The 17,292-nt window shown below is 43.0% G+C and overlaps 1 protein-coding gene across 2 annotated transcripts in view; it reads right to left on the reverse strand.

Annotated features, from left to right (window-relative positions):
* PATJ (PATJ crumbs cell polarity complex component) overlaps positions 1–17,292 on the reverse strand; it is a 391,552-nt gene that overhangs the window by 233,818 nt on the left and 140,442 nt on the right. For both annotated transcript variants that reach the window (XM_056122284.1, XM_056122283.1), the window contains exons 23-25: positions 16,344–16,415; positions 12,569–12,746; positions 4,537–4,647 (exon numbers count right to left, since the gene is read on the reverse strand). In XM_056122284.1, the coding sequence (XP_055978259.1) occupies positions 4,537–4,647; positions 12,569–12,746; positions 16,344–16,415 (361 nt within the window). The remainder of the gene's footprint in view (positions 1–4,536; positions 4,648–12,568; positions 12,747–16,343; positions 16,416–17,292) is intronic.

Below are 17,292 nucleotides of genomic sequence, written 5' to 3' on the forward strand. Positions count from 1 at the left end.
CTATCATTGTCATAGTGGTCCCATCTGTAGGATAACACTGGTTTGTCATTTCTCCCTGGCTGATGGAAGCTTAGGTTTACTGGGTTACATCCATCACAATGCTCCTGAGTCACTCCCATTTCTGTGTTTATCTTTAACCTCTTCTCTGTGCTCTGCCTCCCCAACCTGTCAATCGGCTTTATTCCTAAATCAGACTGTTGATTTGTATTTGTAAGTGAAATGCTGTTTTTCTTCTTCCCTTATGTCCTTTTGCATAGTTTACTTTGAAGCAATGTCCTTTTTGTATAGACACAGGAAGACAGTTAATGTTCTGCTTTTGTAACTTGGGAGTTAATTGACTCCGAATAATATTCACTCTGGGGCATCTGTTTTCTTGACTTAAGCCTTAATTCCTAGAACCCCAAGAGCAGGGTGCCGCCGAGGGACTGGATGGACCCAGGTAAGTTATGAGCTACCCTGGCATTGAAACAGGCCAGGCCAAGTGCCATAATACTTAACTATAAGTTAAGAGCATGGTCATGGACAAATTCTGTCACGATCCAAAGAGTAGCAACTGGATAAGAACCCTGCTTAGGGTCAGGAAAGCCTAATCTGGCCTGAGTACTGTAGTCTGAGATCTACAGAGAGATGTCCCCAGGAGAGCCACCCTATAAGCTTAATGTATCTCTTTCCGTGCCCATACAAAATAACTAATATTAAGAAGTAGAATTAAGATGAATGTTTAAATGGTTTTGGGAGTAAGGAAAGAAGAAACCCACCTCTAAATGGTATTTTGCACTTGAGTGGATCTCCTGGTTGCAGGAGATCAGGAAGGGCTTTCATATGTTGATTGTGCTACCTGATCTAGGAGTGGTTGCTACCCTCAATGCTTGGAGGTTAGGCACAAGACAGAGGCAGAGAGATGGAGCTTGGAGAGACTAGCACGGGGGACAGGAGGAGATGGGAATGAGGGGCAGTGTGAGACTGGGATGGGGAGCTTAGTGAGACTGGAAAGGTGCATGGGGTGGATGACATAAGCAGCAACTGATCACAATTCAGCCTGGTGGCCCTGTTCCCTCCTTCATGGGTCCCTTGGCAGTGGCAGCAGGACGCAGTAGTGAAGTGGCTGAGTAGGGAAGTGGCTCATGGCCACCGAATGCACCTGGCGGGCGAGAGAGAGACCACACAGCCACCACTGTCGCCACTCTCTTATTCGTTTTCAGAATTCATACTATCTTTATCGTAACTGCCTAGCTCCTCGCCACCACCACTTGTAGCAAGCGTCAACCATAGACCAGTCGTCCTGGCCCTTGTTTCTACTGTCTTTGGCATTAGTCTCATACTGTGTTCTTGTATGTCCCACAAATGAGCGCAGTCATTCTATGTCTGTCCCTCTCCTTCTGATTTATATCACTCAGCATGATACTCTCTATGTCCATTCACTTATTACACAAATTTCATGGCTAGTTTTTCCTGGTGGACCTATGGGATATCTTGGGGAATTATAAAATTATTAGGATATTTGGTTTATTTGTTCTTGGGCCACATTCAGCCATGCTTGGACTTACTCTTAGCTCTGTTCTCAGGGATCACTCCTGGTAGTGCTGGGGAACCATAAGAGGTATTGGGCCTAGAAGTTGGGCCAGCTGCATGCAAGGCAAGTCTCATACCCCATACCCTATCTCTCTGTCCACCATTGGCAGTTTTTTAAGGTTCTTCAAGTGGCCCAAATAATCTTGGCATAAAAGCTGATGACTAACAGGAAGAATAAGAGAAAATTGATTTTCTTTCCTAAAATTAGAGGAACTTTCTGCTCTCTGTCTTTGATAGTTAATAAACAAATTAAGAAACAATTACATTTTTTTGTAATTGTGAAAAAACAAGTTACATTTCCTTTAAATGTAACTTAAGGTACATTTTTCTGGGGTCAGAGAGACAGTACAGACAATACTTGCCTTGGGTGTGGCCAACCCAGGTTGGATCCCCAGAATCCCATATGGTCATCCCAAGCCCCATCAGGAGCGATTCCTGAATGCAGAGCTAGGAATAATCTCTGAATATTGCCAGGTGTGGCCCCCCCCAAAAAACAAACAAACAAAAAATTAAAATGTGATTGAGAAATTCAGGAGAAAAAGCTTAAGAAAGCAATGTACTGGTGATAACCCCCAAAGTAACTGTTAAAAATACAAATATAAAAGTAATATAAAACTCAACTCAAGGAAAAGTACAATAATATCACCATCACTCGAATTGTGTTGCTAACGGAGAATTCTCAAATAACCAAGACTCCTTTTGACATAGGAAATAACTTCTAATGGGATTTTGGAGGAAAATTCCAAAATTTAATAAAAACTGGTAAAAGTTATTGCTTCTAATTTCTAATCCTACAACAATCAGTTCCTCTTGGATTAATAAGTAGACCAAAGAAAGCAGCATATTGCAAAGACAGGAAATTTTATTCTGTTCATCACGTCCTTCAATAGTAATCTCTTTGTGCTAAAAAAAAAAAAAAAAGGGACAATTCATGGACAGAGCAATTAACACCATCACCTGAACATGCTCTCTTGGCAGAAACATAAGACAGGTCAGTGCTTGCTGGACCGAATCACAATGAGACCGTCTGCACTCCTGCATAGAGGATAAGCCTAGCACAATACTGGGGGGATTTTCCTTTTCTGAATGGTAGAAAACAATGGTACTGGTCATGTCACCCATGAGAAAATCCCCCAACTAGCCCAGCAAGAACATGGGTTTTGTTTTGGTTGACTTTATCACCTATTTACATGCTTTGAGTGCTATTTCAGATTGACTTTTTCACCTATTGACATGCTTTGAATGCTATTTTTTTTCTAGCAGAACACACAAATACATCATTTGATTGGCGCATTGTAGCTATCAGTGAGTATCATTTAGTAAGGAACAATCAGTTCGATTTTTCTGTTGCGCTTAGTTTCCAGAAATTTCACCTTGTCTTTCTCTCAATATTATGGATATGAAACTGAATTGCACGGGCTAGAGCGATAGTACAGCAGGGAAGGCCTTCCATGCAGCAGACGTGGGTTCCTTAGTACGGTCACACCACATATGGACCCCAGAGCACCACCAGGAGGGATGCTTCAGCACAGAGCCAGGAGTAAGGTCTGAGCACTACAAGTGTGGCCCCCAAACAAAATAAAACCAATTATAACAAAACTAGACATCAAAGACTTCTAAGACTTGATTCAGCTCATAGCTCTTGTTCCAGATGTTCCAGATGGACAGTCTAAACAGCATGACCAGATTGTTCATCGGGGCGATGCAATGCACAAAGTTAGGTGACCCCAGCAGGGAGAAGGCTGAAGTCAGCTGCAGGTTGACAAGTCATAGATTACAAGTCAGCTGGGGTGGCACAGGGACTTTCCAGCCCTTGGGGCAGCCAATTATCTACTTGTCATCTTGTCCATCGAAGTAGGACTTTCTGTCTGCCCCACCCTACACGGAAGACTGAAAAAGCACTACATAGCTGTAAAGCAACTTTTTAAAACAATGCAGTTTGGGACTGGGAAATGGGGTGGGGGGGGCCTCCTCCCATAGGCCTTAAATGAAAGCAAATATCGCTTCCCATTACACATCAGAGGGGATCGGTGCTATTTCTGCTGAGCAGTGCAGCACACAATCCACAGCCTACCCCTGCCACCTGCCTGTCAGAGCTCTATTCCACACCTAAAGAGTCATCAGTAGCAGAATGGCCTCAACATCAATTGTGTTAGTTGTTTGTTGTTCAGCTTTTTGTGGGCCAAGCTTAGCAGTGCTCAGGAGTGACTTCCAGTTCAGTGTCCAGGGGTCACTCCTGGGCTCTGCTCAGGAATCAAGGGGTGCCAGGGGTGAATTCCAGGTCTCTTTTGCGCTATTCCTTTTGTGGGTTCCCTCTCAGCCTCAGTACTGCTATTTTTGAACTCAGTCTTCAAAAGAATTCCAGGATTTCCAGGATCATGATTTTACAGGTTTTAATAAATGCTAGACCACCCCCCGCTCAGGTCCCCTTTGTACCCTTATCTTCTTTACATTTCCTTTGTAAGCAAAGGAACTGGTTCAGAAAAGGTAAGTAATAAAGTGAGCAAGGAATGGAGATGAGGTCTGGGTGACTGCACAGGCCGTGGACCAAAACTGGGATGCCTGGAATGGCTCAGACTTGTCCAGTAGATCAAAACCAGAGAGGGGAGGAAGGAAAAAGAAGTGAATAACCAAACTTTTACAAAGTGAATCCCTTTTCAGAGTAACTGCTTAGTAGCAAGGAAAATATGTGAAAATACTTGAGAGAGAAGTTGGGTATACAGGACCAGAGCGATAGTACAATGGGGAGGGCATCTGCCTTGTGGCCGACCCAGGTTCAATCCTTGGCATCCCATATGGTCCCCTCAAGAACCACCAGGAATAATTCCTGAGTGCAGAGCCAGGAATAAGCTTTGAGCATCATTAGGTATAACCCCAAAAGCAAAATAAATAAATAATAATAGAGTTGGGTCTACAGAGAGAGACTATTTTTTAAACTTTTGGAAACTAGGAGCTGATACTTACTCTTGGTGTGGGTGACAGGCTCTGAACCACAAACACCACTGGGTTCCCTGCATTCTTGATGGCTTCCACGGCCTCTGTGTGAGATGCATTCTGCAGATCCACTCCAGACACCTACAGCACACAAGGTATTGATTTCAATTAGCAAGGCAGGACATACTGCAGATAGGTTGATTCAGCCTGCAAGCGTATTACCCAGAAATGACCGACACCAGAAACTAATGAATTAGACAAAGCCATCAATAAAAATAGGTAGGTGCGTAGATACACAGATAGATGCCCTTAATAAAGCTTTGCTATATTAAAAGAACATGTTTAAGAAAGTGTTTCTGCTTCTGGCTAAAATGTACCTGTAAATAAGGAAAAATATCTTAATAACAAAAGCCCAGGTTAAATATCCTCATGCAAATCTGGTAGTACATGAAAGAACCTTCTGATACTTCTGGGCTTGCAGTGTCACCTCCTGTAGTAACACATCACAGCCTGTGAGTGGGGGAGGGGAAGGCAGGGCTCTCTGAATTCCTCCCACATTATTAAAGAATGACTTTTTAAAGCAAATTTCCTATGATCAAACTGAGCAGTTGAATTTTCTCAAATTTTGTTTACAAAGAATCTTGATCGGCTTTTTAAAAATTGAGCGTTTTGTGTTCAATAAATGTGAGTGTTGTGAAAATGGCTTCCCTTATCATCTCTCTAATTCTGGGGCCATATTTGCTGGTGCTGGGGGGTTACTCTTGGCTGTGTTTGAGGGTTTGTTCTGGAGGTGCATGAGTGAACACATGGTACCAGGGATCAAACTGCATTCCCCTGCACACAAAGCATGTGCCCAAACCACTGAGCTCTCTCTCCAGCCTCCCAGAACGGCTCCTTCCTATAAAAATTTCAGAGAATCTAACTTTTGAATATGTCTCTAATCTGCAAGAGCGTTCTGCCCTTACCTAACATACTGAACAGAACAGCAAAGGTAACAAAGCCTAGTAAACACTGGGGTGGTTTATAGTCAGGGCAAAGTGACACTGTGGCTACTGCTTTGGCTCAAGGGGCTGTAGAAATAAGAATGTAGGTCCAGAGGGATGCGGAGTCAAGTTGAGCTTTGTTTTTTTTCTGATGGGAGAAATAATGGTATTAATGATGAAGGAGATGGTAGGAGGGAAAGATGAAGAAAGAAATGATGGCGAAGAGGGCATGACTTTGCAGGCCAAGTTAGAGAGATTGGCTGCAGGATGAGTCACAGGGAGTTCAGCTGCTTTGCTGTTACAGGTCATTAGAAAAAAAGATTTGGTGTGCTGTAGAAGCAAGGGGAAGTTGTCTGCATGGCTGCTATGTTCTCAACTAAAGAAGAAACAAGACCCATGGACTTAGGTTAAGATTGAAGTATCAATGCGAACAACACGCATAGATAGTGGAAATGAGGGCCAGGACTAGTCCATGGTGGGGTGCTTGCCACAGTTGTGGGGGAGAGTGCAGTTAGAACACAGAAGGGATCACAACTGGCAGATGCTTGCCTTGCATAAACCATGACCGGGGTCAATCCTCAGCAGCACATATAGTCCTCTGAGACCATTTAGGAATGATCCCTGAGCACAGGGCCAGGAGCATGACCCGAGACAGACATACGTGGCCCCCCCCCCAAAAAAAAACCAATAAAATAAAATAAAGGCAGGTGGAGCATAAAGAGCAGTGAAGAGGAGGAGAGCACTGAGGCCCAGCTGGCCCTGGTTAGGATGTCGGTTCTTTTGTTTTTTTTAATTTTTTTTTTTATTTTTAGTGAAACACCATGAGGTACAGTTGTAGATTTACAATTTTTTGTGCTTGGGTTTGATTATACAATGATCAGATACCCATCCCTCCACCAGTGCCCATTTTCCACCACCATGGATAATATCCCCCCCACCCCCATCTCCCCATCCCCCCCTGTCTCTGTGGCAGGGCAATCCCCTGTGTTCTCTCTCTCCGTTTGGGTGTTGTGGTCTGCAAAAGAGGCATTGAGTGGCAAACATGTTCAGTCCATAGTCTACTTTCGACATGCATCTCCCCTCCTGGGAGGATCCTCCAAACATCCTTTATTTGGTGCTCCCTTCTCTATCTGAACTGCCCTTTCCTCTAGGATACCGGGCTGGCCTCTAAGCTATGGAGTAATCCTCCTGGTGCTGATCTCAGCTATTCTTGGGTATTAATCTCATACTTTGTTACTTTATATCCCCCAGATGAATGCTATCTTTCTATGTCTATCCCTCTCTTTCTGACTCATTTCGCTTAGCATGATACTTTCCATGTTGTACCACTTGTATATAAATTTCATGACTTCATCTTTTCTAAGAGCTACATAGTACTCCATTGTGTAGATGTACCAAAGTTTCTTTAACCAGTCCTCTGTTCTTGGGCATTCAGGTTTCTTCCAGTTTCTGGCTACTGTAAAGAGTGCTGCAATGAACAAACAAGTGCAGATGTCACTTCGGGATGTCGGTTCTTTGTCCTTAGACACCAACCTCCGGTAGAGAACAATAAGGCTCTAGAAAAGCTCTGCTCCCATCTAAATGGAGAAAGTAAATGTATAATCGTCACTGTCCTCCTGTTGTTCATCAATTTGCTCGAGTGGGCCCAGTAACATCTTCACTGTGACAATTGTTATTGTGTTTGGCATATCAAATACGTCACGGGTAGCTTGCCAGGCTTTGCCATGCGTGCGGGCGAGATTCTCTCCATAGCTTGCTGGACTTTCCGAGAGGGGCATAGAAATCGAACTCGGGTCAGCCATTTTGGCCACTGTTCTATCGCTCCAGCCCATGGATAATCATAAATTAATAAAATAATTTGCTCGAGCGGGCCCAGTAACGTCTCCATTGGAGACTTTGTTGTTACTGTGTCTGGCATATCGAATACTCTCGGTAGCTTGCCGGGCTCTCCAAGAGGGGCGGAGGAATCGAACTCGGGTCGGCCATGTTGGGCGCTAGTGAGTTCTAAAAGCAGTCACAATGGTTTCATGAAGCTGCATATGAATTATCCAATCTCCCAAATACTTAACAGTAAGTAGAGTTTATATGAGTGACTTCATCTCCCAGTAACAATCAACTTTTGTTAACATAGATTTCCTGTGTTAAATGCCCACTGAAATTGGGAAATAAGGGGAAAGGTAGAGCTCTATTTTATTTTGGAAGAAAAAAGAAAACTTATATTTTCTCAGTTTTAAAGTTATAATCACTATGGATGTCTGTCGACTCTGATGAAAATTAAATTCCAACTTCCTATGGGGCAAAATATGTCTTTTGTGATTCAAGATTCTTTTACATTATAGTCTTAAGATAAAAACGTTTGTTGGGGGCTGGAGAAATAGTACAGTGAGACTCTGCATGCGGAGGTTCTATCATTGGCATCCCATATGGTCCCTGAGCACTGCCAGGAGTAATTCCTGAGTGCAGAGCCAAGAGTCACCCCTCAGCATCTCTGGGTGTGGCCCCCAAACAAAACAAAAACAAAACAAAAAGGAAGCTTCTGATTCTGAGATCTGGGGGCCGGAAAGATAGTACAGCAGGTAAGGCGCTTGCCTTGCATGTGGCTGAAACAGCTTCAATATGGTCCCATATGGTTCCCCAACCTTGCCAGGAATAGTTCCTGGATGCAGAACCAGGAGTGATCCCTGAGCATTGCTAGGTGTGGCACCAAAACCAAAACAAACAGAGATACGAGGTGAGAGAAAAAGAAATTACATGTTCAAGAGAGAACAGATTTCTCCAGAGCTGAAAGCACAAGCAAGGAGGGATTCACAAAGACAGACAAGCACGATTCAAGGGAGAGCTTGAGCTTGAAGAGCAACCTCCCCCCACCATTTCTTTTATACTACTTTTCTCTGGAGCGATAGCACAGTGGGCAGGGCCTCTGCCTTGCATGCAGCCAACAGGGCCGACCCGAGTTCGATTCCTCCGCCCCTCTCGGAGAGCCCTGCAAGCTACCGCGAGTATCTTGCCCGCACGGCAGAGCCTGGCAAGCCACCCGTGATGTATTCGATATGCCAAACACAGTAACAACAAAATCTCCAATGGAGACATTACTGGGCCCGCTCGAGCAAATCGACGATCAACGGGAGGGCCTTTACTTTACTTACTTTTCATTGGAAAATATTTAAACAAATGTCTTGTGCTTAACAAAACATTTCAGGTCATTATGAATTTAAAAAATAGAAATCATTAAGTCTGAGACAAACAAAACTCTTATTAGTAAGTTTAAACTCTTATTACTAGGTTTAAACTCGTATTAGTAGGTTTAAACTCATATTAGTAGGTTTAAACTCTTATTAGTAGGTTTAAACTCTTATGTTCAAGAGCAAAGATAGATGATGGATGCTCCCAAGACATAAAATAATGTACAATATAATTAGATTGGGCAAAGAGGCAAAGACAAGCACAAACACTTCACTAAAGAGAATACAGAGATGGCAATCACAATCAATCACAATCACAACCATCCTGTAATTCGTCGATTGCCTCGAGCAGGCGGCCCCAGTAACGTCTCCTTCGTCCTAGCCCTGAGATTTTTTTAAAAAGTGCCATATTCGGAGGGTGTTTGGAGGATCCTCCCAGGAGGGGAGATGCAGGTTGAAAGTAGACTGGACTGAACATGTTCGCCACTCAATGCCTCTTTTGCTGATCACAACACCCAAAAGGAGAGAGAGAACAAAAGGGAATGCCCTGCCACAGTGGCAGGGGGGGATGGGGGGATGGGGGGGAGGGATATTATCCTGGTGGTGGAAAATGGGCACTGGTGGAGGGATGGGTATTTGATCATGGTATGACCGAAATCCAAGCACAAAAATTTGTAAATCTACAACTGTACCTCATGGTGTTTCACTAATAATAATTAAAAAAAAAGTGCCATATTCAAGGCTCTTTCAGAGTTAGGAGAATGAGACCCTTCATTGTTACTGGCATTTGGCATATGGGTACGCCACGGGGAGTTTGCCAGACTCTGCCGTGTGGGCAGGTTACATTCGGTAGCCTGCCAGTTTGTCCAAAGTAGAAATGAGATGATAAGATGTCGAATGCAGCCTTTGCTTCCGGGAGCTGGGTTTCATAGTCTCTGAGTCTTGGCCGTTGATGGGATTACACGGCGCCAGGGGGCCAGTTGGTGGGTGTGACCCCCGCCTACTGGAATTTGGAGGATCTGGGCGAAGGATGCTCAGCCCCGATCCAAGTAGGCTTGGAGATCTCAGCCCCGGGACCCGCATGGCTTTGTTCCTCTGAGAATACAGAGATGGCAATCAAGTACATGAAAAGTCCCTTATTATTCCCAGGAAAATTCAAATTAAGAATTTTCCATTTGTAATCTCCAAGCTCCCTCAGAGCAGGAGTGAGCCTCCTCCCCCCATCTCTCAAGCTTATCAGTAGCTTGGCAGTCACACCCACAAGCGCCCCTGGCACCATATAATCTCATCAATGGCCATGACCCTGAGATTCGGAAATAAAGCTACAGAAAGAGAGCAACATAGGCCTTACCCACAAGTGAATCTGCCGTATAACTGCATTCCAAATTTTAGAATTCTGGGAATGCACAACCCATTCGTGGCCATGTAACCTCTCATACAATACACCACTGATGTACCAAGAGTAGCACACATTCGATTGGGTTTTACAAACATGTTTGTAATCTCTTATACAAGGACATAATGGCTACGGATGATACACAGCAATCTTTACACACTTTCCTCTAAGGAAACTTTATTGGACCATTTTTAGTGGATTATTCATAATTCAAGCAATATTGAATGTTCGTATGCAAGCAATACAAAATTAATTGTTTTGTTCTGCTCTGTGGGGCATGGTTTGGGATTTGGGGTGGAAACATCTGAAATATGGTGGCGGGAAAGTGCAACTGTGGTGGAATTGGTGCTTGAATATTAAATGTATTGAATTATTGTGAACAACTTTATAAAAATAAAGTAAAATTTAGAGAAAAAAGAATTTTTCATTTGTAATGGTCTATCTCATGAATATTCAATTATTTTTTTTTTACTTTCAAATATCATGCTCTACCTCTCAAAATGGCTAAAATGAAAAACGGTAACACCACTAAATCTAGGTAAGGATGCAGAAAAACTGAAACACACATACACCGTTGGTGGGGAGATTAAATATTTCTATCTCTGGAAAAGTTTGGTTTGTATGTTTATTTTGCTTGCCTTGGGGCCATACTTGGCAGTGCCCAGGGCTTACTCCTGGCTCTGTGCTCAGCAATCACTCCTAGTGATGCTGAAATTTGGACAGTTTCTCACTTCCAAACCAAAAATGGACTTATCATACAACCAGCATGTTTGCACTCTGGAGCATATGCAGAAAAATTCAATCTCACTCAGGAACACATGTACATATGGGCTGTTTTGGGTTTTTTTTGGATGTAATTGGGGGAAGTGTTGGGGGAATACACAGAGTTGTTGAGAATATGTAGAATCAAACTGGGGTTGGCCACATGCAAGACAAGTAACTTGAATCCACAAACTCTCTCTCTAGCCCATTGGGCACAGATTTGGGGGGGTTGCGGTGGGGGTGGGGGCACACACTGGTGCTCAGGGGATAATCTTGGCTCTGCACTCAGGGATCAACCCTGGCGGGACTTGAGGGCATTGTGTATAGATGTTTATAGTAGTTTTATTATAATAGCCAAGTGCTGGAAACTACCCAAATGTCTTTCAGTGGTGGGTAGTTAAACTGTGTCATCCCTGTGCCCTGGAAGTCTACTCAGTAATAAAAATGAATTGTTAGATGTGACACAGTGAATAAATTTCTAGGAAATGATGCTAAGTGGAAAAAAGAAGTGATCTCAAGAAGACCCGTGATGCATAATGCCATGTATACGATGACTGTGGAATAACATAATTATAGCCCTGGAGAAAAAGATTAGGGGCTGGAAGAGGTGAAGGATTGGATAGAGGGAAGAGAGAGAGGCAAGAATGCTCAGGGATTGTGTTGGAGATGGCAGTTAAGTTTCTTAACGGTGGTGTTTATGCAAAGTGAGACATATACTCAATTTGTACAGAGTGATAAACACACACATAAATGAGTGCATGTACAACTGGGGAATGCTGAGAGGCGTTCGTGAATTGTGCCATTGTTGGTGTCTTGGTTTTACTACTGTACCACAGTGTGTCCCCAAGGGGAAGACCAAGGGAAGGATATGTGGGATTTCCTTGAAAGTCCCACTGAATTCCCTATGATTCTATAATAACAGCAAGTCCTCTCTTAACACTGTTGAAAGTTCTTGGAAAGTGGGACCATCAGCAAAATGTATAATGAAACCTATTTAAACATAGGGAAATTGTCAGAAGAAGACTTAAATTACCATAAGCATATTTCAGGTCTTAAGAACATCAACCTTTGGGGCTGGAGCAATAGCACAACAGGTAGGGCGTTTGCCTTGCACGCAGTCGACCCGGGTTCAATTCCCAGCATCCCATATAGTCCCCTGAGCACCGCCAGGAGTAATTCCTTAGTGCATGAGCCAGGAGTAACCCCTGTGCATCACCGGGTGTGACCCAAAAAGCAAAAAGAAAAAAAGAGTAACAACCTTCTATAATAAAGACTAAGAAACTACTTCTGCCACTCAACAATATTCAATATTCATTCATTTGGAAAATTTCTGGGTTAGGGTTATTCCAATTCAGGATTGTAGGAGGCCAGAGACTATCATGAAAGCTCAGGGTACACAGTGCTCCTCCTTCCAGTGTCCACTGGCTATGCCACTGACACACGGGTTTAGAAAATTCAGAGTTGACTAAGGATAGGGACAAACATAATATCGGCCTTTTGCCATCCTCTGTTGAGAAATGGTTTTGTTCAGTCAGTGAAGATTTTTGTTTTGTGTTTCTATACCACTTCAGACTCTCATAAAATGGCACACACAATGTCCAAACTAAGGCATCTAAATAGAAGTCACCTACTTGGGTCCCTAACTCGTACCCCAGGCAGGAATTGAGGAGCTCGGTGAAATGATTCCTTTCAGTCTTATAGGACATGCCAAACACAGCCAGGCTGTTAGCCTTGTTTACCTCAAGTATTTTATCTCCAGTTTTAAGAGCATTTGTTCTTCCTGCTGGACTGTCTTCTAAAACTTGTTTGATGAATATTCCTTTCAGCTCTTCTCCATTCTTCAGGCGTTTTATAATGGTTTGTCCACCAACAATACTAATCCCCAGAGACACATCGGGCTCCCTAAAAATCTCCACACTGTAAAGGGAAAAAAAATTAATTCATTAACAAGTTAATGTACCTTGGTAGCCTATTTATCTTGTTCAATTTATACCCTCTGTATATTTAAATATATTTTCTAAATATATTTTTACAATGTTGTAGAAGTCAGACCTAGTTCCTAAGGGATATTGTCAATAATTTATTAGCATATGTGAGAGTTTAAATTCTTAAAGGGGAAAAGGGGAAGATGCCTTTTTTTTTTTTTTTTTTTGCTTTTTGGGTCACACCCGGCAATGCACTCAGGAGTTACTCCTGGTGGTGCTCAGGGGACCACATGGGATGCTGAGAATCGAACCTGGGTTGGCCTCGTGCAAGGCAAAACGCCCCACCCCACCCACTGTGCTATCCCTCCAGCTCCAAGAGGAAGATATCTTTCTTTTTGCTTTTTTGCCTTTTTTGTTTGTTTCTGGGCCTTACTCTGCAGTACTCAGGGCTCACTATTTTTTTTTCCTATGCTGTCACACTGTCTGTTGTTCATCGATTTGCTTGAGCGGGCCCAGTAACGTCTCCATTTTGAGACTTGTTGTTACTGTGTTTGGCATATTGAATACATCACGGGTAGCTTGCCAGGCTTTGCTGTGCACAGGCCATTTATCTGAAATGCCAACTATATGTAGAATAAAGTCACACAGCAGTAATAGGAGAAAAATAGGACCACCATAAACCTTTATACAACTATAATGATACCCAAAAGAGAAATGTATCATTTTACAATGCTTCACACAGACAAATTCAAGCTTGGAGATACCTAAAGAGAAATACTATCTATCTCTTTTAAAAAATCACTATGTACAACTGAAGCATAAACAAGTTTAACAAAGTACTGGTTATGCATGTTGTAGAAAATGGACAAGAGGGAAAAAAAAAAAGACAAGAGATCAGTTAAGAAAAATTTCTGAGCCTTTAGCAGTAAAGGCACCGGACTTGATTAACATTAACAGCACAACCACAGGAAATGCAGTGTGGGAGCAGAAGCTGGGGAATCCAGAGGTGACACCGAATCAGCGAGTGGAGTTCAGTAATCTTGAATCTTTCAACCACCCCATCTCAGGGCAGGAGGTGGTGCCACCTGCCCAGAGAACTCAGAAACACAACCACATGTGGGCATATGACAAAGCTACCAGAGCTGATTTGTCCCTCAGACCCACACAAACACACCAACATGAAAAGGTTATTTCAAGACACACGCTTGCAAGTTATCTCGCTATAGAATACAACCATAGCATTATAATATTCAGCATATGGAAGATTAATACAGCCATCAGGACTCATGGCTTGTACATGGCTGACCCAGATTGGATTCCAGGCAAGGCAAATGGTATCTGAGCCAGAAGTGATCCCCCCAAGCCAGGAGTAAGCATTGAGCACTGCTGCAGGTGGCAAAATCCAAACCAACAAAAATTTATAAAGGAAAAAAAAAACATACCACAAAAATACATGAAAAGGGGCTGGAGGGAGAGTAGAATGTGCAGGTCTCTTGAGTTACACACGGCCAACCCAGGTCCCCTAAGCACCACCAGGAGTGGTCTTCTTTGCTTCAAAGGTGGGAGAGTTTCCTTCTCTCCCTACTTTCATACTCTTCTTCTAAAGGAAGTATGTAGCAGAACTTGTCCTTCCAAATATCTTTGATGGAGATCAAACTGCATCGTTCAAACTAATAATTAACTCACAAGAAAAGGGACTGAAAACCAGCTTGGCAGAGTTTGGAGACAAAACGAAAATGCAAGAAAAACCAGATGGTGTGGAGAGGGAGGGAGAGGAAGAATTTGTAGGACCCAAGAGCAGGGCTGTTTAAACATCTCCACTTGTGACCCTTTCCCACCTGAGAAATGTCCCTGTGACCTGGGAGCATAGGTATATAAATTAGTAGAAACTCAGTTATTGGCAATAAATCAAAAAGAAATTTAGTTTTAAGTGTATTTTAAGTAGATACACAACCCATATGGGCTTGTAACCTACAGTTTCAGAGGCCCGGCCAGGGATGGAGCAGAAGGGGTTAATGCACATGCTTTGCACTCAGGGGGCTCGGATTAATCTGTTTTTGTTTTGGGGTCACACCCAACGGTGCTCAAGGTTAACTCCTGGCTCTGTGCTCAGGGATCACTCCTGGTGTAAGGGCGAAACTGATGCCATGACTGGTGGCAGAAATTAGAAAAATCAGCTAGGAAGATTTCTTTCTGAAACAATAGGCATGTCCTGCTTATGTAATCAAACCCTCCATAAACTGCTTGCTGCCTGAAGTCGGGGTCACTCTCAAGAGACCACTCTGTGGGTGAGATAGATTACCCCAGTATATTGGAATGAAACTCCGACTGCCTCTGCATTATTGAGTTCGTGTTTCTCTCCATCTCGCTGCTTGGGAACCCACAGTCCCGGGCTTAACACTGGCAGAATCAGGGGACGCTATAGGATGCCATGGATTAAACCCGTTCAGCCACATGCAAGTCCAAATGTCCTCCCCACTCTACTAGGGCTCTGACCTCATTGGGTTTACTTTCTGGCACTCTGTGGTCTCCCAGCACCACCAGGAGACACTGACCCTTAGGGAACAAGCCAAGGGAAGCCCTTGAGCACTGCTAGATGTGACCTCAAAGCCCCAAACTGGGATTTGATCCAGGCACTGTATGGTCCACGTTGAGAGGAGCACCTGGGCACTGCTAGCTACTACAGCCCTAACAACCAAACAATAGAGAGTAATGAGGTGTCCTAAGGGGAAACTTTGGTAATCTTCATGACTCTAGACTTGGTAAGAAAGGTCACCAAATTCAAGGTGACCGACCTGCTGTGCCTGTTAATTCAGCTGATACATGACACTCCAACACTTTCTGTCTGCCAAGAGATGGAGATCTGAACATTGTTTTCTCTGGAAGGATGGGATCAAGATTTTCCTAATATTAGTTACAGCCTTAATATTAGTGTTAACATACGCCTCATAACATAGGCCCTACAAAAACAGGATGAGAACGCTATTTGTGTCTCCCAAAGAGGAATCAAAAGAGCTATGCTTGGAGTATCACGCTTCACTCAAATGAGAGAAAGAATCCGGAGTTCCGATCTCAGTCAACGGTCAAGAATCAGGGACACTGTCTTGTTTGCCAAGGCGTCGAAAATCAGATGGGCTGGACACGTAATGCGATTTGGAGACGACTGCTGGACTAGAGCCGTTACCGACTGGATTCCACAGGATGTCAAAAGATCGCGTGGCCACCCACCTAAGAGATGGTCAGACTTCTTCGTCAAGACCCTGAACAATCGATTTGAGGCTCTTTGTGTTCCTAGAACGAGCAGCCACCATTGGGCTACACTAGCTGCAACAGGGACAAATGGAGACGTTACTGGCGCCCGCTCGAGCAAATCAATGAGTAAGGGATGTCAAGTGATCAAGTGATCAAGTGATCAAGTTACAGTCACTTTGCCTAGCTAAAATGTCTAGTTAAGAATAAAAGTTAAGACTAAAAGTGAGATCAACTTCCAGATGAATCATGGCAAATCTCAGTCACTGGAGATTGAGTGATACTAAATTGAAGCCCAGAGCCCTCCAGCTGAGAAAGCCCGAAAACCCCTAGAACTTACATTCTTGGTGGACCCCAGTGGCTGAAGTTTGGGGTCTCCTCTCCTTCTCCTTCTTCTCTCTCGGGTAACTCACTAAAGAGGGAGAAAAGAAAAACACACATTCAACTTATAACAGCATATCTGCCTAACTCGTTCTTTATTTTAATGCTGTAAAATTATTTACATTAATAGATGACAGCACAAAGCAAAAAGATGTTGCTTACACATTCAACTCAACAAATAGCAACTCAGCACCCGAAGAAAATCTGAGCTATAAATGCTTTTATTGGTGATATTCGAGATGCTATTTTCCAAAGGTCTGTGCTTGTATAGATTCTTAATCAGTATATAAAACATAATAAAATATATTTCTTAAAATTTGGTGTCTATTGACTAAGAGAACAGCCTAAACATACAGACTTTTGAAATAACCAGTCAGTAAACATGATATTCCTGTCATCCGAACCTTCACTAATTCCTGTTAGTTGTACCACACGAGTATTTTGTGTAAACAGTGCTTTCCAGTTTACAAAGAAATTTACTACCATTGAGTAAGTCGATCCTTTCCAGCACTACAGGGCCTAAGCACCCAAACCTTCAGGCCCACAAACTAGATCAACTAAGCATGTCAGGAAGTAGCGCCCAGAAGTTAGTATTTGGGGGCCTCTCCTCCAAAAGACCCTACAATATGGAAAACTTTAACAATTGTGTAACCAAAAAAAGGTTATACTGTTGGAAGAGATAGACTTTTTCAAAACATATAATGTTTGTTTAGAAAGCGGGAATCCTTATATTTCGTTCAGATAATTTCTTACCTAAAGAGAAGGAAATTTGCAAAAATGTATCTGGTGGTTAGTTTTGTAGATCCAGTTCCTAGAGAAGTGTGACTATACAACTAAAGGAGTCACTTTACATTGGGAAATGCACATACCTTTAAATTCTTGGTTTTGGTTTTGTTTTGGGGCCACAC

This window comes from Sorex fumeus, unplaced genomic scaffold (assembly GCF_029834395.1).
Source record: "Sorex fumeus unplaced genomic scaffold, SorFum_2.1 ptg000045l, whole genome shotgun sequence".
NCBI lineage: Eukaryota > Metazoa > Chordata > Mammalia > Eulipotyphla > Soricidae > Sorex > Sorex fumeus.